Genomic DNA, 26,368 nt, shown 5'->3' on the forward strand with positions numbered 1-26,368 from the left:
CCTGCCCTGGAGACGCCTGACGGCACAGCCCCACAGGCTGCAGGGAAAAGCTGCCTGCCCTGGAGACGCCTGACGGCACAGCCCCACAGGCTGCAGGGAAAAGCTGCCTGCCCTGGAGACGCCTGACGGCACAGCCCCACAGGCTGCAGGGAAAAGCTGCCTGCCCTGGAGACGCCTGACGGCACAGCCCCACAGGCTGCATGTGCTACTGCCACTCTGGTCCTGCCTTTCAGTCCTCCAGCTTGTCCAGCAAGCACGACATGGGAAGTTTCAAAGACACATGGCTTCTTTTAGCATTTTTTATATGGGAGTCTACTAGCCTGTCTCCATTAGTTTCCAGTAATTATCTGCTTTAGCAGTTACAGGGGGATTAGTCCCTGAAGCTGCTGGAGTTTGTTTATTACGCGCTGGACACCTAATACGTACAGAAATGAAAGCGATTCTCCAGACCCTTCCTGTGCTGGGAGCGGCTCGTGTGTGCTGTGCTAAATAGGTTTTGTATCTGCCAAGCGTGCTTGGAAAAAGGCAAACCTCCACACAAGGGGCTCCATCCACCGTCCATCAGTCTGATCTAACAGACAAATCATGTAACCCATGTACAAAAAAGGTTGTTTCAGTGAAATATGTCTAGTTTACTGCTAAGCCAGTGAGAAGCACGCGCTCTCTCTCTCTCTCTCTCTCTCTCTCTCTCTCTCTCTCTCTCTCTCTGCACTACAGATGGGTCGTTTTTCGTCGACTACCGAATCTCCAAAACATTCATGTTCGACGCTGTCATTTTGGCCTTATATATTTTGCACTTTCACAAATGTGTCAGCTGTTGCCTTGGCAACAAATGCTGCAAGTCTCCCCTGCATGTAAAAAAAACAAAACAAAACAAAAAAAAACAACCTCGCCAGCACCACTTGGATCTGCTTCATATAGCGTACTGGAAACGTAGTGTTGCGCTGGTTCATGTACTGTAATGTACTGGGAAAGTATTGTTGGATGCCACCTGTCGCCAGGCATGACATCGTGCATGACAGTGATGGCGGGTGGTTGGTTCCACGCTTGCCTGAGCTGTGCTGAGCTAACGCACCGATCTGTGTGCTAGCTGTGTTCCCGCGTGACCGGGTCGCTGCTCCCTTGTCGGCCTAATCGCCTAATCAGATTGGACATGTTTGCGGGCCGGGAGCAGGGTGTGTGAGCACATGGAAGCCCGCACAGAGCCAGCGGAGCGGACTATGATTACACCACGTTACATAAGGAGGGGATTGGTATGTGTGTGTGTGTGTGTGTGTGTGTGTGTGTGTGTGTGTGTGTGTGTGTGTGTGTGTGTGTGTGTGTGTGTGTGTGTGTGCGCAGGGCAGCAAGGTAGGAGGAAGAGTAATGTAGCAAATGAAAGCATTTAGAACTGGGGCATGTAGTAGCTTTTGTAGCTGGGTCAGCTATATTGAGAAAGTATTGTATTTTGTGCTCTGGACCATTTCAGTGCCTCACTTCCTATTTGTGGCTAATTTGTGCATTCTCTCTCTCTCTCTCTCTCTCTCTCTCTCTCTCTCTCTCTCTCTCTCTCTCTCTGAAGAGTTCTATCTTTTTAGCATTAGTTTCATTAGTGTTGCCGTATTGTGGTTATTTTCCTCCTCCTTTACCAGTGTCATGCTCACTGGCGTTCATGTGTGTTCTTCCTCATGTGAGCAATGTGCCAGAGGCTCTGCCCCCCTCCCTATCTCCTCCCCTCATTTGCTGTGCTCTTAAGTGGGGCTGGTGATGATGATGATGATGATGATGATGGTAGTTGTCAGCCATGTTGGCCTAAGCCTGTGGAAAACTGCTGGCCAAGTGCAGGCGAGTAGCAACTAACAGCTCGTTAATAAAACAGCTTGAAGGAGGCTGACATGTTTTGTGCGGTGAGTGCAGTACAACCTTAACACAAGGCTACTGTTTATGTCCTAACACACACATGCACTTACTTCATGACCGTATGCCGGTGTATGGGATGAAGGGCACATAATGGCACACTCGTGTTATATGACGCTCTCGGTGCCGACGTACGACCTTTTCCCCACCTTGTGGATTGGGTCAGGGGTTCTCGGAGGGACGAGTGAGGTTCTGGGGGTAGGAACTGGTGGGTTTGCTGTGGGGAGGGATTAGTGAGGTTCTGGGGGAGGGACTAGTGAGGTTCTGGGGGAAGTTCTAATGGGTTTTATCATGACTGCAGTGTTTAAGCGTATGTTTCTGGTGAATGCTAGGCTCAATGTCACGTTCAACACTAATCCTGATATGCTGCAGTGTGCGTGTGTGTTCTACAGCCTGCCAAGAAAGAGTGATCGCCGTGAGGGACCTCTTTTGATGGCTGTTTTGATGGACTGTCCTCGGTGTGGGGGCTTGCCTTCTGGAGTGTACATGCACCTAATGACACTGCAGTTTCTTTATTTCTGAGCGTAGCGCAGCGTTCGTAAAATCATATCCTGTATCGATTTTGACATGCTGAAAAGTTGCAGTTTGGCAGTACGACATAGTAACGGAGGCTGTGGGTAAAGGTTGCAGCTGGACGCCATCCGTAGCCCGGCGTGTGGCCACGGCAGTGGGCCTGTGGTGAGGGAGCCACGATGGAGGATCCAGTCTCTCAGCGTTTCACCCACGGGACTCTGAACACTCACAGAAAACCAGGAGCGTGATTACACAACAGCCATTTTCCCCTCACTGCATTACGTGTGTGTGTGTGTGTGTGTACACAAAAACAACTTGGCACTGAGATTGAAGGGGGGGTTGCTATTAAGAACAGAGTGAGGTAAAGAGTGAGAGAATGAAAGGGGAAAAAGAGGGTGGGAGGTAGAGAGAGGAGCGGGAAAGGGATGGATGAAGAGGGAGGGAGAGAGAGAGAGAAAGTAGGAGGCAGCTGAAGTGGCAGACGGCAGTTGGATTGTGCTGCTGGTTTGTGGATAGCTTCTCAGATCATGGAGGACTCGCACTGATGTGCTGTGTGTGTGTGTGTGTGTGTGTGTGTGTGTGGTTGTGGAGGGTCAGGTGGGTTTGCAGGGTGAGAGGGCTGAGGATGAAGGGACACGCCTACTGTAAATGCCATCAGAACACTTGCCGTTGTCACGGAAACGCAGTTGATAGCTGCCCGTCAGAATGCTGCCAGATCAGAACAGCCAAGCCGAGCGACGCTAAAAAAACTCGGCAGCCAAGCAGTACAAACGTAGGGCAGTGATCGGGAGGTCGTGCGTACTGGCAGCACCGATGTTAACTGACTGTTGTCAAAAAGGATTTCATTCGTTAATCAGTTAATACCTCTGAAGATGTCTTACCCAACGTGTGTTTTAATGTAGGAGGCCACGTTTGTCAGTTCATATGAAAAGGAACCACATGATGCAACTCCAGTTATGAGTTAAGACCAAAACCAAATCAAGTCAGGATTTCACAGTAGAACAGTTGAACTGTAATGAATGCACTTTGTCAAAGACATAGAGCTCTCAGTGCATGGCGCACCAGTAGTGAAAGGGCCTGGTTTCTAAACACTGCACACACAGAGCGAGTGAGTTGGGGAAGGTCGGAGGCAGAGCAGTGGGGAGAGATCTTACAGGGCTTTGATTAACAGCAATCGAGCTAATGCAGTACAACATCTGCCATTTCTAAGCAAAGCAGTCCACACTGGAACTGTCTGCTTTAGCCTTGAACCCCTTTCTGTGTGCTTGGTGATGACGAGCGAGAGAGCATCTTCCGCGAAAGATGTGTGGGGCCCTACACGCAGTGGGAAGAGTATGCTGGAATAAATTTTGTCTGATTTCACCTTTAACCCAGCAACGACCCCCACTGTGACCTTCCAAAAGCTAGACCAGCGGTATACAAGTCTAGGTATAGACTTGGAGGTATACAATGGAGATTTTCTAATCTCCATTTGTTGATTTTAAAAGATTAATGAAGTGGTTAGCCACTTTGTGATCACGCCTGACTCCTGGACAAAAGGAGGGTGGAAAATCTGTAGGTAATCTGTATGTATTTGGAAGACTGCGATTTGACTCCCTCTGGACTGGGGCTGAAACGATTCCTCAAGAAACTCGAGTAAGTCGATTACTGAAAGTTACTGATGCAAATTCTTTGCATCGAAGCTTCTTTTAATCCATACGACTATATCCACAATATTCCTACTCCCCATCGTGCCCTGGGCAAAGTATGTGCAAAACATCCAAAAAGCCGAAAACGATGCTAGGATCGCCAACACCACAAATGTGGGAGCACCGTTAAAGTGGGATTGGTGTGGGGTGGAAGATGATATGAAGTCAAAGGTGACGTTTTTGAAGTACCTTTGCGTGTTTAGCAAGTGACGGAAAGGCTCCCGGAATGCACTGTGAGGTGGAGGTGCTTCTGGAGAAGACGACAGACGGATATGTTTACGTGAACAGAGCGCGAGCTGTCCGTCCTGTCACACTTGGATCGCGGCAGGGTGCTCGCACGTGCCGTTCGTGTTGCTGTTTTTGTGTTTTCTGTACCCAGATTGTGATATGGCACTTAAATACATCAATTACCCATCAGATTAACCATCAGATTTGACAGATACTGTATGCAATTTAAAGCAATAAAAAAAACATTCTAACTTTTTTCTAATTTCTGATTTTTCTAAAATGTACTATTTACTATTTTTCTTATCCGAGTACTCAATGAATCGATGGAGTAATCGATAGAATATTTGATTATTTGATTACTAAAATAATGGCTCGTTGCAGCCCTCCTCTGGATCTGACCTTCACGACCCTGTACGTCCAAACGGACCTCTCCCAGAGCATTGATTCGACATTCGGCCTGTAGCTGTGGTCTACTCGTGGTCTGCTGGGTTACAGGAATGACGTGAGCCAGGGCACCGATGCCGGAGGAGCGGGTCTCCAGGTCTCTCCAGCTCCCACACAGGAAGACTCCTCACAACCACAAACCCCTGATGCTGAAATAGTCACAGGATGAGAACGATTAGCATGACGCATATTGTATATATTATGTATTTTAGGTGTTAGGTTTCAAGGAGACCAGCAGTGTTTCTTGTTGATGATGATGGCGATGATGATTCTTTTCCCAGACAGGAGTTTTTATTTATATTTTCATAACTTTATATTTATTCCTGTAATTCTTATTTTATCAGTTCCTTGTTATCTTGCTCTTGTGTTTTAATTGGTAATGCCAAATGTGAAGTAATTTGGTTCTGCTCTGTGCTCTTTTTACAAGTGTATAGTTGAACGACAAGAAAGAAATCTTCAATCTTGACCAGGTTGTTTGGCTAGTGACATGTAGCAGGCTACAGAAGGCAGCAGTTAGCATGCACCAGTAGGAACATATTCAAGCTACAGGAACTGGCATTAGTGTTAGCTTCTAGCTATCCCTGTACATAAATGAATATTAATGTGAGCTTGTGTTTCTTGCCAGCTTGCAGTCATAGTTGGACATGATTTTGACCTCAGAATCGTACTTTAAATAGCAGAAGTCTGAGTGACACTGGAAGTCCAGCCGACTGCTTTTGTGCAGCTAACGCTCCTTCTGAAGATTTGTGTGAAAAGCGAGGTTTTACATTAACAGCCAAGATTCCTGTCACGGTTAAACTTCAAGCCACCCAGCTGACGCACGGCCACAAGACATGTGGCGAGGGTCATGGGAGCAGGCTTGGGCCGTGACCCCCCCCACAAGGCAAACCTCTCATTTCCCTGCCCTACGGCGAAACTTTCCTGTCAGCACCTGGGCCACTGCGAAACGCGCACGGTGTGACGGCAGCAGGGAGCTAAGTGGGCGCTCGCCTCTTGCGCACTTTCGCCTGCCTCTGCTGCACGTGCGAGGGTCAGGCCTGTCCTCTGTGGCCACCAGCTTGCGGCGACACAGGTGCGCTCGCGCACGGCTTGGGAGGCCACGCGTGTCGTCCCTGGTGGGGACCGGCGTAAAGCTCTGGGGATGGACGGGTTTCACAGCCCCCAGACTCTGAGCACACTGCTGTGGAATCTCAGAGCATCAACCCTGGCCAGCGATGCCCCTCCGTTAGCTGGATTCAGTACGGAAAATGTGGGCGGAAAAGCCCCTGCCTAATGCGCTGACTGTAAAAGGCTACATGACTCTCTCTCTTCTCAGCCCTCTTCTGTCTCTTTTCTCTCTCTCTCTCTCTCTCTCTCTCTCTCTCTCTCTCTCTCTCTCTCTCCCCCCCCCCCCCCCAGGTTCACATGGCCTCTGCATGTGACACAGAGTGCTGCCAGAACACCGCGGATGCCCACTGGCTCTAGAGTTGCAGCCCTTGTTAAACTTTAAACCGAACAAAAGGGGAGCAAGAATGAGAGGAAAAGCAGGAGCGGGAGGAGGCGCACAGGCCATGCGCCCCCCCCCCCCCCCCATTAGCGCGTGAGATCCACTCTCTCGTTCACTCTGTGTCTTTCTCCCACCAGGACCGGGTTCGTTTTGCTTGGGTTCGTTTTGCTTGGTTTTGTAAGGGTGAACCAAACTCAATTCTGTCGCGCACTTTTAGATGTTTCTCCCCCCCATTTCAGGAATGCTAGCAGTCGTTTTCCCTTCTGCACCAGTAATGGTAAAACTTTCCTCCACGGCGATGTAACATGAGCGTTCCCATTAGCTCTGTGCGCTAGCTGGTTGTCCATCTCCAACACAGTCTTTCCAGTACACTCTGGAACTCGCAGCACCACAAGAACCTCCTGGCATCCCAGCCGGGCCGAAGCTTCTCCCCTCGAGCCGCGCTTCACTGGTTTCATGTCCTTGGGCGCAACTGTGAGGTTCTGACGAACATTAACCGAGAAGAAAGGCATTGTTTATGGGGTTAGCTTGTTGGCGCTTTCCGTTGAGTTTCAAGAACATAGTCTTACCTCGGCAGGGACGCTGACGTAAGGATGGTGAACCGGGAGACATGGTGATGGTGGACTGGAGTCAATTAGTGGGTCTCTATTGGCTTTGTTTATAGATGCAACCTGTTTTGAGTTTAGAGCCCAGCACTGAAGGGACGGCGTGTTCCCCCGCACGAGAACTGTGGAAGCCTGCGCAGCACAGGGAGTTCCTGAAGCTTTTCTTCAGAAACGTGTGGGCTGCTTTGTCCACCTTGTGCCACACACACCTGGATCAGTCTGTTTTCTTTTCTTCAGTCTTTTGAGTCGTGAAGTCACGCTGTGTCTCAATCCTCTTTCCTAATCTTGCTTATTCTATGTTTTAAAGTGAGCGTAATCATGCTGAGTGCACTGGTCGCTATGACTACGGCACAGACACTGAAGCCAACCAATCCAGGCAGGGCTGTCTCTGCGCATGACCGGTTAGAAGCGTGTTGGGTCCAGGAAGTCGAACTAAGCTCTCCATTTCAGTACAGGATTAGCGCTTTGTGAATCACAAAGGTAAGAAAAGCAGCATACAGTGAAATTAATCAGAGCAACTCTATGAAACGGTAATACATGCCAATTTTCCATAATCTGATAATGTCGGGTGTTAATGAGCGCTATTTGATACGGTATGTGTTTGAGGTGTGGTCTGAACAGTTTGGCTTATTTATCCACCACTGCGTAACTGTATACAGAGAGAAAGCTGGAATACATTTTGTTTATATTAGGTTGAAGAAGCTGTTGAAAGAATACATCTTGGCACAAGGGTTTTATGAAATCTGAATTCTCACCTGTTTGGTTTACAATTCCAAATGGAATTTTTCCACCTTTTCTCCAGAGTTTATTGTTCTGGGCTTTAATTAATGTTTAAGTAGTTTAATTAGTGTTTAAGTAGTCTTTAATTAGTTAATTATCATAGCATTATGTGGCCACCTCTCTCTGTTCCTCTTGTCTCAGTGTGCTGTCAGAACTCGTGTGTGAGCTGTTGTGAGTGTTCGCGTGAGCTGTGTTCTGTGAGCAGAGATGGATCCCTACGAGGGAAGGACGACGTGGACTCAGGGCTGGACCCGGACCGTTTCCCGAGACTTACTGAGATTGTTCCCTGTTGGTCATCTACTTGTTTATGAGGCTTCTGCTTAAAGGCATTGGAAGTATGTCCCGTTGTCTGGCAGGGATGGCTAGTGTTACCGGCCATAGGCCACTAAAATAATGAAAACCAGAAGGAAAGACGAGATGGAAAATGGCCAGAAGATTAAAAGAGGAACAGAGAGAGGATAGAGAGTGAGAGAGGTTGTGTTTCAGTTCCAGAGTTTTGTGGTGGAGGCGGGGCCAGGCTTGTGGTGGAGGCGGGGCCAGGCTTGTGGTGGAGGCGGGGCCAGGCTTGTGGTGGAGGCGGGGCCAGGCCTGTGGTGGAGGCGGGGCCAGGCCTGTGGTGGAGGCGGGGCCAGGCCTGTGGTGGAGGCGGGGCCAGGGCTTTTCCCTGCTCCAGCCCACTAACTGCAGTGGCGGAAGGTTACTCTACAGGGAGGAGGTGTTACGTTCAGCTCCAAATGGGAATGTCATGTTCCCATGAGAAACAGAGAAACACCTTGAGTAAAAGAGAACAGAACAAAACAACAACAAAAAAGGGGTGAATGTGTTTGTCCCTTTGCGTGAGTGGTTACAAAAGCAAAAGGGAGTGGTGGAGCAGTGATGTGGTCTAACCAGAGTAGGATCAACCCTGCAGCTTCAGTCCTGCTCTCTCTCTCTCTCTCTAAGCACTATGTCTCTCTCTCTCTAAGCACTATCTCTCTCTCTCTCTCTAACACTGTCTCCCTCTCTCTCTCGCACTCTAAGCACTATGTCTCTCTCTAACACTGTCTCCCTCTCTCTCTCTCGCACTCTAAGCACTATGTCTCTCTCTAACACTGTCTCCCTCTCTCTCTCTCGCACTCTAAGCACTATGTCTCTCTCTAACACTGTCTCTCCCTCTCTCTCTCGCACTCTAAGCACTATGTCTCTCTCTAACACTGTCTCCCTCTCTCTCTCTCGCACTCTAAGCACTATGTCTCTCTCTAACACTGTCTCTCCCTCTCTCTCCCTCTCTCTCTCTCTTTAAACACTGTTTGTCTCTCTAAGCACTATGTCTCTCTCTCTCTCTAAGCACTATGTCTCTCTCTCTCTCTAAGCACTATGTCTCTCTCTCTCGCACTCTAAGCACTATGTCTCTCTCTAACACTGTCTCTCCCTCTCTCTCCCTCTCTCTCTCTCTTTAAACACTGTTTGTCTCTCTAAGCACTATATGTCTCTCTCTCTCTCTCTCTCTCTCTCTCAGCACTGTCTCACACTGTCTCTAAGAGCTGCCTCTCTCTCTCTCTCTCTCTCTCTCTCATTTCATTTTCATGTTTTTTCATTTATAAAATGCTTTATTGGCAACTGTGATGATAGTTTTGCCGAGGCAGTACAAAAGTCAAGTGATGTGTAGATAACACGCAATGTCTCCAAATGTGCTTAAATCATTCAGAGGTGAGACGTGGCTGTGGTGACTCTCGGCTTCATCAGTGGCACAAAGAAAACCGAACACATTTGTTAGTTTTCAGAGATTTTCTCATAATGTGTCTTATTAATTCATGTTTTGGGCAACATGAAAAAGGCTGTGGGCACTTATTCTGTATTTTGTTTTCCTTTCATGTACATATTTAGCTAGTGGTCCAGAGTGATGGTATGATTTACAGATCAGTAGCATTTTACTTTGTTTAGCTGATTTACATCATTTTTCCATATACCATCATATTTGTGGATTATTGCCAGTGACTTTTATTTCTAGAGGAGGAATGAGAGTGTAGACTATCAAAGCAGAGGGGGAGGGACTCTGAGCAGATGTGCCTGGCCAGAAGACCCTCTGTGTTTTATTTTTAATGGTGCTCATTGCTTTGGCTTGATTGAGAGATTACAAGTATTTATTACTGTGTGTGTGTGGGGGGGGGGGGGGGGGGGGGTAGAGAATGCAGTACAGACCCTGTTCTGCTCTGTGTGGGGGGGGGGGGGGGGGATACAGGCCCAGGTCTGCTGTGTGTGTGTGTGTGTGTGTGTGTGTGTGTGTGTGTGTATGGATATGTGGGGTATACAGGCCCAGGTCTGCTCTGTGTTGGGGTGAAGGAATACAGGCCCAGGTCTGCTCTGTGTTACAGTTTTATCCATATTCTGGTTGGAATATTTATTTCTCCAAATCTTTTCACTACAGGATTTCATGGCAGGGCGGAAAGCTCCTTGTTAAGGGCCCAGTACATTTGTCCCTCACGGGAAAATCGATCTGTTTCCCTGAGACCTGGCTCTCTTCTGGAAAACCAGGGTTTGTGTGTTGTTCCGATCGTCAGGCAGATCCCAGCTCCGACAACACTGCTGTAGAAGTGAAGGGCTTCACTGTAAACTCAGCCTACAGAAAGCGCCTGATCTTAGCGTCACGTTAAGTCGTCCCTGGAATGTCCGGCTGCTCCTGCGCTTTGCTAAGTCGTTTTTGTCGTTAAATAGAGCAGGACTTGCGCTATATCCCTGTTTCACTCCACGGCACGCTGGAGGAACTCTGTTCCATATTTGCCAGTTCTTACGGCACATTTGCTGTCTGTACACTGGTTATATAACACCAGTTGTTTTCCCACGTATTCTATTTTGAAGAAATTTCTGTAAGCCCTCATGCCAAATTGAATCAAATGATTTGTGAAAATCTATAAAGCATGTGAAAAATATTTTTCTTTGATTTGGTATGATATTTCTGCCAATTACAAAATGTAAATAGTATATATGGCCTTGTGAGATGTTTTGGTAAAAAAAGCCGATTTAAGACATGCTTCACAAGAGAGGTCATTGTTCTGGCATTTATAATCCTGTAGAATTTCATCCCCCAGACTACTCTGTACACACACACACACACATACATACATACATACATACATACATACATATACATACATATATACACACACACACACACACACACACACACAAACGAACGCCTCTGCAATTACTGGGGTCATATTCATCTCCGTTTCATATAAAGGCGTTATTAGTCCTTGGTTCCAGATCTCAGGAAAACTTCCTGATTCTGGAACGATATTAAAGTGTTGATCCAGAGCTTGGATTACTCTAGGACTCCGACATCCCAGTGTCTATGTGCTGATGCAACACATACATTCTTTAATCTGAGAGTTTTGATCTGATTGTCTGATTCTTTTGCTATTAATTGGTGAATTCAGGATCATTCCAGGAGTCCTTTCTCTGTCTCTGTCTCGCTCAGGGCTGTCTGTCTCTGTTTCTCTGTCGCTGTTTCTCTCTCTCTCTCTCTGAGTGCTGTCTGTCTCTCTCGGTGGGCGCCGTCTCTCGGGAGATGGGCATGCGTGTCCCTCCGGCCTTCTCTGCACACGCTCCCAGCAGCTCATCTGCTTGGACGCAGGGCCTCGCTCTGGTTCCAAGGCTTCGTGTGGAAACGACTGTCTAAGCGCTTCCAGAAGATCAGAGTGTACAGAGTAAAGACACGACACGTTTGGATTAAAGACGGGCGGTGGAGTGTTTTATAGCTTCCTAATTACAAACAGAGGTGTGGGAATTTTTTTTTTTCCCTCTTTTAAACACAAATTTACAGTTCAACTTCCAGTCAGTGAAAATCGGAAAACCTCTGGTGGCTTTGTGAAGCGGGAGAGCCGCGCGTTTCCCGCACGCTTTTCCAGAGACAATGCTACAGAGACATTCCCACAGAGACATTTTTCCAGAGCTTCTTGTTGAAGATTCCACACTGTGGAGCTGAATGTCCACCTCCATTCTACGACTGCAGAGACAACCCCTACGAGACGGCACATGACCTGCACGCTACCTTACAGGACATTGGGGCGGGGGGGGGGGGTTTGTTATGAGCCTGGAGCAAACCGAAACGAGCCATGCTTTCTCTGCGTCAAACACTCGATAAGCACGTCAGTCTTCCTCCTCCTCCTCCTCGGTCCTTCTCAAGTATCAGCTGAGTGTGCAGAGCTGGTGAGAAGGAGGAACTGGATCCCCACTCGGGGGAGGTGAAGTGTCCCCCCCCCCCCCCCCCCCCCCACACACACACACACACACATACATCCAGATGTGCTGATGTAGGCCTGGGTGTTCGTCATCCTCTTGAACCTCCACAGCTTGTTAAGCAGGATCATGGCAGGTCGTGCGGTGTAACGGCCAGAGCGAGACCTGGACCGCCGCAACTCGCCAGATCTGTCGATCTGCGGCCAGCAGCCGTAATCGCCTTTAATCGCCTTGAACGGAGAGGGATTTGATCTGGATCTGTTTTAGTGGTTTGTGGGTGGTGTAGGTTCTGTGGGTGGATGGGTTCTTCTGAACATCTACATATGGACTTTAAGGTAGCTGGCACCAAGTGAGAGTGAGAGAATGGCGGAGCACGGTTCCACGCCAAACTTAAATCCGACGGCCCGTTTTTACCCTGAACACATTCCAAACTGTTACATTTAATTCTCAAGTTTCCTTTGGTATCACAAGTAGAAGTTAATGATTTATGGTTTCTCTCACAGTCCATCCAGACTGTAAATATCTGAGGTTTATGAACTCGGCCTGGTTGCAAGGTGGTGGGTAGTCGGTGTAGTCCGGAGCAGAAGAGATCTGAGTGTGCGGAAGGAAAAGTCCAGAGTAAAGAATCAAGTCCATACAAACAAAAAAGAACTTATAAAGTCACAGTAGCATATACTGGTAAATACCAGATAATATCATTATTAGCAGTACTGTTGTTGTTCTTGTTGTTAATAATAACAATAAATATTCTTCATAAAAATGTTGTCTGCTTGATAATAGTACTACTACTACTAATAGATATCTGTGCTGTCCTCTACCCTGTGCACACACATTTTATATATATATATATATATGCGCACACACACACACACACACACACTAAAGCGCCTGTGTGATCCTGATCAGCCTGTTTACTGAGGACAAAGGTCACCTGTAGCATCCACACAGGAGCAGCATTCCCATACGTGGCTGTAAACGTGCAGTGACCCCAGTGACCTCTGTCCTATGGGAGGGCAGGAACGTAAAGGTGCTGGGCTGAAGCGTTGGCTGCTAGCACGTCTTCACATGCAAACCGTGCTGCTGGACTCCGTGTGGCGCCGTCTGTAGTCCAGCCGGTCCAGGAGTGTCTCAGTGGCGCCTGGGCCAGATGCCCTCCCTCCCAATAAGGGAGTGGGTGAAATCTGATTGGCTGCGGACGGAAGTCAAAGTTACTACCGCGCTCGCTCTCTCTCTCGCTCTCGCTCTCTCTCTCTCTTGCCTGTTTTTCCTCTTTCTGCTTTTGTTTACTTTCCCTCTCCTTTTCTCTCTCTCTCTCTGAACGGCCTGAGGCACGTTTGTGGTGTTCTTACATAACTAGCAGCTCAGGCTTTTCTGTCAGTGTGTTATTAGCAAGGATCCACTCAGGCGTGCGTGCGAGCGTGTGTTTGCGATGCACTCCAGTTCCCCTGCCTTTCAAACTGAAAAGGGAAGTCATCTTTCACACAGTGCACTCCGTCTCAACACATTCACTTCCTGGTTCTCCACACACACACACACACACGGCATGTATGCAGAGAACATATCCCTGATTTTATTGCACTGGTCTGTGTTCACCACTGTCACCAGTCCTTCACTGTGCAGTGACGGGCCTGGATGCGTTCACACACCCACGCACGCGCACACATTTAGTAATGTTATGTGCCTGAGTAGCAACCCCTCTCGTGTGTGTGTGTGTGTGTGTGTGTGTGTGTGTAGTCCATGTATTAGATTTTTATTATATTAACAGCAGTGCTAAAAGTCTTTGCTGACGTTAACTGAGATTTGCGGAGGATCGTACTGAAGATCTTGAGTATCTGGATTCTTGAGGCCAGTCCTGATCTGTTTCAGCAGGTCACACAACGTGCTCACCACCCACCACTGAACGTGTGCTCAGCCCTAGCTGTGTGCTAACAGCTACCATGGAATCGAATTCAAAAAGTCACCTGACATCGGAACATCACAGAGGCTCTTGTAGGACTTTCACTTCAGATCTACTGAAATATGTATCATCACTTTTCTTTCCTGTAGAACGAGTCCCTGTTTATTTTTGTGACTCTCTCTAGGAAAATAATGTCGCCACTGACAGGCTGTTTACAAACCAGACTCCTCAAGTGACAGATAAGGCTTGTGAATGTCTTTAGTTACCAGATGACGTCTCCGCAGTGGAGAACGGGCACGTCGCCGCTCTGGGAGATGCTTGCGCTGGCCGCAGGGAGCCTGAAAGATCCTCCACCGCTTGGCTGAAATGGGAAGCCAGCGTTCCCAGCGGCGGTCCCAAGGACGGTCCCAGTGACGTACCCGCTGGCACTTTTTGCTATTCCAGATATGTCATATGTCCTCTGCATGCTGACACGTGGCTCAACCCTAAAATCGCATGCAGACAAGACCAAGGGAGGAGGAGAATCTGGAGTGAGCGCAGGTGGAGGTGTGTGTGTTCATGTGGTCTAGCGCTAACAGACTGGAGGGAGTGAGCGCAGGTGGAGGTGTGTGTTCACGTGGTCTAGCGCTAACAGACTGCAGGGAGTGAGCGCAGGTGGAGGTGTGTGTTCACGTGGTCTAGCGCTAACAGACTGCAGGGAGTGAGCGCAGGTGGAGGTGTGTGTGTGTGTGTGTGTGTTCACAGAGGGTACAGATAAATGACTGGAGGGAGTGATTGCGCTGTGAAGTGTGTGTACACGTGGTGTACGAATAAATAACTGGAGTGAATGCGTTCACTGTGAAGTGTGTATTCACGTGGTGTACAGATAAATGACTGGAGTGAGTGAGTGCACTGTGAAGTGTGTTCACGCAGTCTGAGGATAACGCTGGGCGAAAAGGTTCTACAGAAGAGTGTTAAACAGTAAAGAGTGTGTTGTTTCCTCTGCGTAACGAGTGTTATTATTTATGTCTGTCAAATGCATTTGACGTTGATGTTCAAAAAAATGTGATCCAGTACAATTTACTGACACGACTCATGCTGAATTTAGCCCTGGCAGGGCATGCTAACCTGGAGTTGGCATCACCATGGCAACGGCTGCAGGTTCGTGTCCTCCGATCTCGTGTTCCCTGTTAGCCACATTAGCACGCGGTTCTCATCTGAACTATTCCTGGTTCTGCTCAGACTCGGCGGGGCGGGACCTGTTTTCAGGAAGAAGCCTCAACCTGTTTTTGGGCGCAGGAGCTGTTATCGGAGATCTTTGACCCTGCGAATCCAAAAGCAAATAGTTTCCACCGTTGCTCGGTCAACACGGACGGACGTGTCCCACAGCCACGTGTGCCGTCCCCGTCAAAACCCCACGTGTCACGAACGTCATCGTGCTCCCCCATACCGCCGTATATAAGGGGCACCTTGGAAACGTGAGTACATGCCCACTTGCCTCTGTACCCACAGCGCAGAACAGTTTTTACGCTCTGACGCCACAGTGCACTGGGCAGCATGTCAAACGCTGGCCTTCCCGGCGGCCGGGCGAGCCAAAGGTCACCGGGCCGACGGAGCGCGGGTGGAGTTGCAGCCCAGCGCCACTGAATACCGCCACCACAAGAGCTGGGTCATGACGGACGTGGGCAGCGTCACAGCTGGGCGTCGTTTGGACGTCTGACGTCTGCGCCGCTGGTCTGGGCAGAGATCGCCTTGCCTGTATGTCATTGGAGCGGCACGCGGGCTCAGCAGAATAAAGTCTAATAATAGCCTGGGATTCAGTTTATTATCGGATGCTTTGGCCCCAGAAATCTGACTCTGAATGTGCATCCACGTAAATCAATAGTTGCAGATTTGTGTTTCAGGGAGGGGCAACATTTAAAGCGCTCTTATCTTGAGCCACGTCCGTGTTTATCAGTGGAACTCTGTGTGCACGTGTGTGTGTGTGTGTGTGTGTGTGTGTGCGCTCCCTGGGAAGGGATTCCATGACCTTGGTGTTTCTGCAGCCTCAGGTACATGGAGGTCTGAACACCAGGCTCCAGAATGCCAGTCAGTTCAGTGCGCACGTGTGTCAGCTCTGAAACGTTTTTGTTCATCTAAAGCACATTGTCAGGTGACCCTCTTGTGTTGGGTCTTCAGTCTGTATGATGTCACAGTGCCTAATCTGGACGGGTGGAGGAGATGGGGTGGTGTGTGATGGGTGGTGTATGTATGACAGGAAGCTATGAAGAGGGGAAACTGGCATTTTTCTGCTGTTTCAGAAGAAAAGAGACAGGCTACCTGCCGCAGACAGACTGTGTGTCAGAGAGAGAGAGAGAAAAGCTTTTCCTCCTGTTCTTTCACTCCTTATTTTGCCTTTCTTTGTCTCCCTCCTGCAAAATATCAGGCCACAGAGGAGTGAGTGAGTTACGTAGGGAGTGACCTGTGTGAGTAAGAACATGCTAGATATATCGTTTTGTTTTTTAATCATTGTCCTCCATCTCCTGTCTCTGTGTCGTCCGTGGTATAGTAGCGTGTGTGTGAGTCTGAGGCAGCTGTGTCCAGCACTCTAAACACACATCGCACAAACCTTCGCACCTTCTGCGAGGCTCACCAGACCCAAATGCCCGTCATCCTCCACTCTAGCACATTTTCACGCTTCAGGGTGGTGTGCCGCACTTCGCGCCCTCTAGTGGGGGCAGGCAGGGTGGTGGGCGCGGCGCGGCACAAACCAGTTATCAAATACGCGAAAACCAGCTGCTCAGGAGCAATAACTGTCATACGCATTCAAAATGTAAAAATAGTCATTAATTCAAAGTGGAGGCATATTGTCCTGTCTGAGAAATAGTTCTATGGAGTGTGTAAGATACCCTTCAGTTTCCAGTATGAAAGTGTTGAGCTTTTGGTTGATTATTTGGTGTTTTCTAAGTTACAGTGTTTGACAGGTTAATGTATTTTTTAAAAGTCTGTACCTCCGGACCCTGGTTCAGTACTAGGCTAACAGTATATTTAAACACAGGTGTAGGCAAAAGGTGGGGGGGGGAGCCCAGGTGATCCGAGGTGTGTGTGTGTGTGTGTGTGTGTGTGTGTGTGTGTGTGTGTGTGTGTGTGCGTGCGCGCGCAGTGCAGGTCTAGATGATATGTAATCGTATATAAACTCTGAATGAAACGATCAATTCCCACGGTAGGAGAAAAATGCGGAGATCGTTTTGCTTTAAATACGAACATGTTACAGCCACAGACGTTTCAGCGCAGCTGACTTAATTTATGTGGGCTAATCTTACACAAAATCAGTTCTACTAGATGATGCTAATACTGACACGCTAATATTTATTAATTCATTATAGAATTCCAAAGTTGTTTTTTTTTTTAAAGATGTATAATTCTGTATAAATCTTTGTTTTAGCCAGAAAAAGAAGTTGTGAGAGCAGCCCAGTAGCAAATAAATGGACAAATGAAACAGTTTCACTGCAGTTATCATGTAGCTTTTGGTTTCTCAAAGTCCAGTTTTAAATATGAGATTCGGTGTCTGGGAGTTATGGGCTTTTTTCTGACTACAAATAGCCTCTGTCAGATCCTCCGGTTCTCCTCTTTCGTTTCGTTTAATAAAACCCCAAATACTAGCGAACAGAAGCCAGGGGCGGATTTGATATTTTTGGGGCCCCAAGCAAAGTTATTTCAAAGACATGTTTTTTTACAGCAAAATACAACATTTACCCAACCTGTCCAATCTTTACCTATCTTCTTAGCGCAGTCCATCCTGAACCATCCTGGTTTCATTTCCGTTCGGTGTCTCTTTGATGTTGAACAAAGAAATAATGAAATTTAGACGTTTTTGTTTCTTTGGGGTTTTTCCTCTTTTTTTTTTTTTTTTCAGCCAGCCGGTTGTGTAAAAGTTGTCCCCTGATCTCTGGGGCCCTGCGCATTTACGTGGTTGGCACCATTTCTGCTGTGGACGGGTTTGTTTCTTTAATGCACATAACATTGTTTGCAGTTGTTTAATTTGGCAATGGCGGTATTTGATTTTGGAGTCAGTTAAAATGTTTAGTCAGTTAAAAGGACTAAAGATAGCGATGGTATTTTTATCTTATGGCGTTGGTAGGTAATGAGATAAATAATTTCATTAATCTAATATAAAATATTATAAATATTAAATTCAAAGAGTAGTTAATATTGAAAAAAATACAGTGCAGTTACAAGTGAAAGTCGTTTCTGGTGCTCATGCACAACCGTTTGGTTTACAGGGCAATATTATCATTTTCTTATCGAAATATTTAAATTATGATGTCACGCAGCCCTGATGCAGAGCATGTGCAAGAGTGTGTCTGTGAGTGCATATTTGTGTGTGTGTGTGTGTGTGTGTGTGTGTGGGCAGGCCAGGCCAGCATGCCAGCACGTCAGTATGATATTCATCAGACAATTAACTATGCCCACATCCCACCTGCTGATAGGCTGACCGTCCATGTGCCATGGAAACGGAGCGACAGATTGAAGGGAGGAGATGGGGGAGGGTCGCACAGACAAGGGGCCGGACCTCCCCCCAGCTAGCAGAGACGGGCCTGGTGTGTGCTCGCTGACCACATTCAGGAACGGAGCTCGTTCTTGCTTTCTTTTTTAATTATTTATTTATTTACATTTTGGCCTGTCCGTCCAAAGCACACGCAGCCCACGCACAGTGAACTTGGATTCATCCAAGAGAGCTGTATTAAACACCCGCCATTACCAGCCAACGCAGAATACTTGCACAGATGGACATAAGAAAGATAAAAAAGGAAACGCACACGGAACTCGAATTCAGTGGTGGTGTATGTAGATACGCACGTCATGTATTGTCGTGCGTGTAGCATGACTGGGGTGTTTTGTGGGGGTTTACTGTGGACACGCCCCCACCCCCCCAAGGCCAATCGGTGGAGATCTGCTCAGCACGCTGCTCACTTACACACGAATATGTGCAAACTTTGAGGAGCGGATGTTTAGCGGATTAGCCAGAGACTAACTGAAGATGAAGCACTTCAAAGTGTGAAAGTGTGCAGTTTCCACGGAGACCAAACGCCCCCTCCACCGCACACACTCCGACACAAAGGGACAAACGGGCACTCACTAAGACATCTCACACACACACACACACACACACACACACACACACACACACACACCTCATTACTCCCCTGTCTCTGAACTGTTGATGAGCCGCCATGTCACGGGAGTGTCGTTGCATCACACTCAGATTACAGAGCTGCTGGGCAGGATTGTCACCTCACGCCAAACTACTGAACATGCCCACACAGGACACCGCCATACTATTGAACACACCCACACAGGACACCGCCATACTACTGAACGCGCTCACACGGGACACGCGCCATACTACTGAACGCGCTCACACGGGACACCGCCATACTACTGAACGCGCTCACACGGGACACCGCCATACTACTGAACGCGCTCACACGGGACACGCGCCATACTACTGAACGCGCTCACACGGGACACGCGCCATACTACTGAACGCGCTCACACGGGACACCGCCATACTACTGAACGCGCTCACACGGGACACCGCCATACTACTGAACGCGCTCACACGGGACACGCGCCATACTACTGAACGCGTTCACACGGGACACGCGCCATACTACTGAACGCGCTCACACGGGACACCGCCATACTACTGAACGCGCTCACACGGGACGCGCGCCATACTACTGACTACTGACATGGTCTGCCCTGGGAGGAGCAGCTCCAGGCTCTCTGAGCTCTGCACTGCACATCACTGAGCAGGCGGAGGCTGTGGTGTGGCTCTCTGCTGACCAAACAGAACCTCACACCAGACTGCAGCTGGAGTGTGTGTGTGTGTGTGTGTGTGTGTGTGTGTGTGTGTGTGTGTGTGTGTGTGTGTGTGTGTGTGTGTGTGTGTGTGTGTGTGTGTGTGTGTGTATGTGTGTGTGTGTGTGTGTGTGTGTGTGTGTGTTTTTAAATAGGGTTAGGTTCACTTTCAAGCAAAATTTTGGCACTTTTGTATTTGGTCTGGCAGTTGTGCCTCTAACCAAAGACTCTCTCTCTCACACGCACACACAGGCTGCAGCTCCAGCTGTGTTTTCTCTCTCTCTCTCTCTCTCTCTCTCTCTCTCTCTCTCTCTCACACACACACACTGACACAGGCTGCAGCTCCAGCTGTGTTTTCTCTCTCTCTCTCACACACACACACACACACACACACACACACAGGCTGCAGCTCCAGCTGTGTTTTCTCTCTCTCTCTCTCTCTCTCTCACACACACACACACACACACACACACACACACACACACACACACACACACACACACACGCACGCACAGGCTGCAGCTCCAGCTGTGTTTTCTGTCTCTCTTTCTCTCTCTTTCTCTCTCTCTCACACACACACACACACAGGCTGCAGCTCCAGCTGTTTTCTCTCACACACACACACACACACACACACACAGGCTGCAGCTCCAGCTGTTTTCTCTCTCTCTCTCTCTCTCTCTCTCTCTCACACACACACACACACACACACACACACACACACACACACGCACGCACAGGCTGCAGCTCCAGCTGTTTTCTCTCTCTCTCTCTCTCACACACACACAGGCTGCAGCTCCAGCTGTGTTCTCTCTCTCTCTCTCTCTCTCTGTCTCTCTCTCCTTCCTTCCTTCCCCATCTTCTTCTGCTTTACATTTTTTCCTCCCTCTCTCCATTTTCTCTCCCTTTTTGTCCAACTCTGTCACACCTTTCATGTACATTTGCAGCATTTATCTGACAATTCTGACTGAGTACAATTCAAGCATGTTTATGGTTAAGGGCCTTGCTCAGGGGCCCAACAGTGGCAACTTGCCCCCCCCCCACGCTCTCTCTCTCCCCCTCCTCTCTCTCTCCCACTCCCAATTGTAATTAATTCTCCTCTTTTTTGTTTGTCTTCAAAAATGTATTTGCACAACTTCTTTCAAGGTCTGGTTGTGACTGGACCTTACACAGGCACACTCCCGATCAGTCACCCTAAATAACGTGATAAAGTGGCCCCAGATCGAGCCTAGCCTTAGCCCCACTCGTCCAACGGGCATTGTTCTGTCCCCCTTTCAGCAAGCGGATGCGGTTCTTGTCTTTCCGCGGAGCTCCCGTTGGCCTCCCTGTGCTCCTGGGTGACTCTGACTCCGCAGTAGTCCCTTCTGCAAACTCTCCGACAAAGAGAGATGGAAAAGAGGGACAGAGAGAGAGAGAGAGTTTTGGCTCTAAATTGACTGCAGTATGTGGGTCAGGGCTCTAGGGGGCGCCATGAACAGAGCGTTAACCCAATTTACAGCGAGGACGTCAGCTCGGCCGGTCGCTGTGGGACACCAGAATGAGCTGTAGGTCGGGGAGCTGACCTTCATCTCGCCCAGGGACCCACAGGACACGTGTGTCCACGGACCGCTGCACATCGCGCATGTATTCCTGCCGCTGGGCATTACACACGCCTCCACCACTAGAGACACATGTATAGGAACCACGGCCCCAGGGCTCATGAACTGCTGTACACACAGTACAAGAGTGTGTGTTCGCATACCTGAACACATTACACACATCTACATGAGAGGACATGTATGTATATGTGTGCACTAACTTTCATATCATAAAAGGACCCCACTGCTGTATTTATACTGCTATACCTGTGGACGTAATAACTTTGGAAACCCTTTTGTAGTGAGATGTATAATATTTTCAGTTTCACGTGTGACACAGATACAATCTTGTTGCCTGTCTATGAATCTGCAAACCGTGTGTCCTATGTATTTATATCTGCGAATATTATATTGCATACGCCCTGTTTGTGTCTATATTACATTCTGTGTGTGTGTGTGTGTGTGTGTCTGTCTTTACACATTTACAGTAAGAGCCCCACCCCTAGCATTTGGACAGGTTCCTGTACATGTCAGCTATACAGGAACTATGGGATAATGTCTAGCAGTGCAGTATTTCTGGTTTTCAGGGCCCACCAGACAGGCCAAACCTTTCCCTTTCCCAACATGCTCCGACACGGTAACTACCTGCACAGGGATCTGGGAGCGTCTGGTGAGGCCAGAGGTTTTGTAGCACGTGTGGATTTGGAACCTACTAAAAGATCAAATGCGTTTTGAAACGGAACATATTTTTGTACTTTCTGAGACGGCCTAATCAGATCTTTCTAGTCACACAGGTTCCTACTTTTTGCATGGAACTTTGGTCATTTCAGAACTGTGTGTGAAATGTTGCATGTGTGTGTCTGCGTCTGTGTGTAGACAGTGCGGTGGTTTTGATTGGCTCCTGAGCTGTCTTTAATAGGCGTCGCTTTGTGTTGACTCCGCCCAAATTGACCTCACGGGTCATGGCACCAAGTATTCCCCTATATGCCATTTCAGAAAAGGTACTAAAAAACAACTCAAATTTTTGAGGAGGGGGGCGGAATGTGTCTGGGGGTGTGCGTTCGACCCAGCTTCAGCTATATTTATCCCCAGTACCCTCAGATAATTATTAGCTAGTTTATCTGATTTATGATTATTATGAACTAGTAAAAATTTGGTTATTTTATACTTTACATTTACAGCATTTAGCTGACACTTTTATCCAAAGCAACTTAAAATTATGACTGAGTACAACTTGAGCAGGGCCTTGCTCAGGGGCCCAACAGTGGCAACTTGGCAGCGGTACAAGTCAAGTACCTTAACTACCGCCCTACTGTGGTGTTGCATTGACTTGGTTTGTCGTTCACCCCCCGCCCCAAAGTCAATTCTTGGTCAGAACTTTCCTCTTTGGCTTTTTTGGTCATAGCAGTGCACTCGCTCTTCATGTTGGACCCGCCCAGTGTTAAACTTGCCCTGCAGGTCTGTTCGCTGTACATAGCTCATCTCCCTCAAACAACGGCCATGCCTGCAGAAAACAACCCAGGCTGAAGTACTGGACACTCCTGGGACGTGTGTGTGTGTGTGTGTGTGTGTGTGTGTGTGTGTGTGTGTGTGTGTGTGTGTGTGAGAGCACTCTCTGCTGTCTCACATTCAAAACTAGAGCTTGGCGATATGGCAAATATACGATCATGGTATTATTTCCCTGTATTGATCAGTAACAATATTTATCATTATATATATATATATATTTTTTTTTAAATTAATTAATTAATTCATTTATTTATTTTTGTGAAAATGTTTTTGTTTTTCCCGTCTTGGCCGACCAATGACATGTGTAGCAGGCCATTTAATCTGATCTTCACTGCTGTTCGGATATCCAAGCCCCGTCCGTATAACTGATATCATGAGTTCGCGTTCACTTCACACCACTCGCTGGCTCCACTCAATTTTTTCCTAGTTTTCGGAGCTTTCTTCAGCGCTGGTAGCGCAAGCATTGCTTTGCGGCAGGAAACAGGCGTATACTTTGACCTGCAACCCAACACTGGCTGACTGGCAGTTGCCGCGTGTGTTTCTGCTGTGATGGTCTGTCACATCTATAGTTCTCAAGTAAAAACGTCACGCGTTTATCATCGTTATCGACATAACTTGTATCGCGATCCTGTTTGGGGATTATTTTATCGTCCAGCACTAGTTCCAGTGCGTGCCGTCTTCACCGCGTGACTGCATGGGCTTTAGCTGGAAAACAGCCACTACTGTTATTATCTGATAACTCCCTTTTCTGCCGCGTCCCTTTATTGAGGTCAAATTCTGACCCATGAGTTTTATAAGCAAATGAGGAACTGAGCACTGTTGTTTTATTAATTCTCCAGATCTGTGTAAGCAACTACACTGTGGTTGGAGATGACATTTGACATTTTGACCTGGTTTGTCTACAATTGACGTGGTTCAAAACTCTTGAAATGAGTGATAATCTACATGAAAATTGATCAGACTCTAATGCTCCTGCACGTTATTCACCGCACTAAAGGTTGTTGATGAAGAGGATGATGTTTGGATGCAGTAAGAAATGTATAACCTGGACTCCACAAAACTGTATTGCTTTAATTATTTATTTGTAATTTTTTTTTGCAAGGCAAAATGTTTTGACAGAAGCCATCACTGCTGATGTTTAAGCTGAATGCTAAATGAAAAGTGCTGTAGTTGTGTGTTTGTAACACGTGTTTGGTGTCTTGGAGACTGCACGCCTTTCATGTTCATCTCTTGACATTCAGAATCTAACTCAGAATGTTGAATATTCACCATCAAAGTTTAAAGCCGCCTTACAAGGTCAAAAATTGAATACAAATTCGGTTTCTATCAGTCAAATTCAAACTGAAAGCATGATATAGAATCTCAGGTTATCTCACATCTGTCTCCTGCCACTCTGCCGCCTAACTGGTGCTCCTCCGAGAGGATCCCGTAATCGTGCTTCTTTCTGCTTCAAAGCGGAATGTGCAGAGATGGTGTCAAATACAGGATGTCCAAGCAGAAACGGTGTTTTAGAGGCTGTGGTCAGTACTGGGGTCAGCTATATCAGTTATGTCATCTATGTCCAGTATGTCAACAACGTCAACCATATCATCTATGTCTAGTATGTCAACTATATCAACTGTGTCATCTATGTTTAGTATGTCATCTACATCTAGTATATCAGCTATATCAATTATATCACGTTACTATCAGTTGAAGCGGTAAATTCACTGACTTAAGTAACTAATGTGAGGAATCAGGAGGTGTCAATCAGGAGGTGAACTGGATCCTGTTTGCTAGGCTGAACCTGCTAAACTGTACAGGAAACACCACCAGAGCTAACTGAGTGCCTGTGGTTTAATCAGACTTCATCAGACTTGTAGTATATATGGGGGAATGTTTTTCTATTGAATATGCAGTTCAAATATTTACATTATATTTGTTTAACTTTATAGTTCTAGATATTGTATATTCATTAGGGTATATGAATATGCATGGCATTGTTATAAGCAGTGAAGTCGTGACCTGTGTGTGACCTCTACCCTCCAGGAAAGCCCCACAGCTTAGAGAGCTCTGAGCGTGTGCAGCTGTCGGGCACGTTCAACGTGCGCAAGGGCAAACTGCAGCTACCGGTCAGCCGCTGGAGCCGGCGGCAGGTCATCCTGTGCGGCACGTGCCTGATGGTGTCGTCCGTGAAAGCCAGCCACGCCGGCAAGATGCACATCCTACCCCTCATCGGGGGCAAGGTAAGAGGGCGCCCTCTGCCGGCGCCGCTCAATACGCAGCCAACCAAACACTCACAACAGAGAAGAGAAACGGAGCAGTGGTTTAGCTTTTCTCCTGAACCCCTGTCATGTGACCTGTGCCATAACCATGTGCAGATGACCTGGTATTGGAAATATTTTATTTTGATTCTAAACTATGTGGAAGCTTCCTGCTATAACGCATTTATTCACACCCCAAAATGAAGAAAGGAATAAACACTATAAAACAAGACAGCCCTACATAGTTTTCCCTGCCGCTGCTTCTACACAGCTAGCAGTTTTAAGTCGCTTATCCTGAAAAGAACTTTGTAACCATGGGCTGCCACGCCAGTGTCTGCTTCTTATTGCCAGAAGGTGACCTTGTCTTCTTTCTTTCCCTGCGTGCTTGCGCGTATGCGTGCGTGTGTGTGCGCGTGTGTATGCGTGCGCGTGCGTGTGCGTGTGTGTGCGCCTGTGTATGCGTGTGCGTGTGTGTGTGTGTGTGTGTGTGTAGGTAGAGGAGGTGAAGAAACACAGCCACTGTTTGGCGTTCAGCTCAGCTGGGCCTCAGAGTCACACTTACTACATTAGCTTCGACAGCTTCACCGAACACCTCCGCTGGCACCGTCACGCTGCCAAGGTGTGCGCGCGCGTGTGTGTGTGTGTGCGCGTGTGTGTGCGCGTGTGTGTGCGCGCGTGTGTGTGCGCGCGTGTGTGTGCGCGCGCGTGTGTGTGCGTGCGCGCGCGTGTGTGCGTCTGTCTGTGTGTTTAAGGATTTGTACATTTGTAAATTGTGTTTAGAATTTACATTATTCTTGTTCCAAATTCTAAAACACTCCCATGTTTCTGATTTGTCTGTTTAATATGATGTACTGCACTCCAACAATGCACCTGGCTGTGTTGTACCTACATTACCCCCAGACTGCACACGCATGTTTCTGAATGTACGTAAGGGTGAGAAGCGCTGATCTAACCCTGATGAAGTCAGACCTTTGGACACACAGACCCGTGGGTTACCACAGCACTGGGGCAGAGTCCATCCGTCCGGATCATGTCAACATTAATAACCACAAACGAGCGAAAGCAGGGCATTGTCTGTCCTGACGCAGCACTCACGTCCAGATTTTAGTCTGTTTCCCTGACTGTACGTGGCAGTGATAGTGGTTCACATCTGTGTGTGTGTGTGTCTGTGTGTGTGTGGGACTGAAGAACAAACCACATAACCTCTGTATGTTTACCTAGACGATGAGCGCAGCGCGGGTATGTGTCACTGACTCAGTGCACACTGACACTTTCTCCATGTAGTCCGAGTTACGGGTGCTTTTGGAAGCCTCGCCTCGGGGTAGTCTGGGTAGTGTGGCTCTCGTGCCCCAGGGTTGGCAGTGGGAGGGGCTAGCGTAAGTGGGAGGGGTTTGGAGGTAGGGGGCGGCCTATTTTCATGTGCTTTTCTTAGTCTGCCGAACGGTGTGTGCGCGGCGAGCC

General features: G+C 47.9%; 1 protein-coding gene and 1 long non-coding RNA gene across 2 annotated transcripts in view; one reads left to right on the top strand and one right to left on the bottom strand.

Annotated features, from left to right (window-relative positions):
* phlpp1 (PH domain and leucine rich repeat protein phosphatase 1) overlaps positions 1-26,368 on the top strand; it is a 45,443-nt gene that overhangs the window by 7,805 nt on the left and 11,270 nt on the right. The window contains exons 2-3 of the mRNA XM_035519726.1: positions 24,693-24,889; positions 25,401-25,526. Of these exons, the coding sequence (XP_035375619.1) occupies positions 24,693-24,889; positions 25,401-25,526 (323 nt within the window). The remainder of the gene's footprint in view (positions 1-24,692; positions 24,890-25,400; positions 25,527-26,368) is intronic.
* LOC113582976 lies at positions 12,279-12,963 on the bottom strand. Its single transcript, XR_003411206.2, has 2 exons — positions 12,790-12,963; positions 12,279-12,449 (listed from the first exon to the last, which is right to left on the bottom strand). It is a non-coding gene; the product is annotated as an uncharacterized LOC113582976 (long non-coding RNA).

Source organism: Electrophorus electricus, chromosome 19, assembly GCF_013358815.1.
Source record: "Electrophorus electricus isolate fEleEle1 chromosome 19, fEleEle1.pri, whole genome shotgun sequence".
In the NCBI taxonomy this organism is placed as follows: domain Eukaryota; kingdom Metazoa; phylum Chordata; class Actinopteri; order Gymnotiformes; family Gymnotidae; genus Electrophorus; species Electrophorus electricus.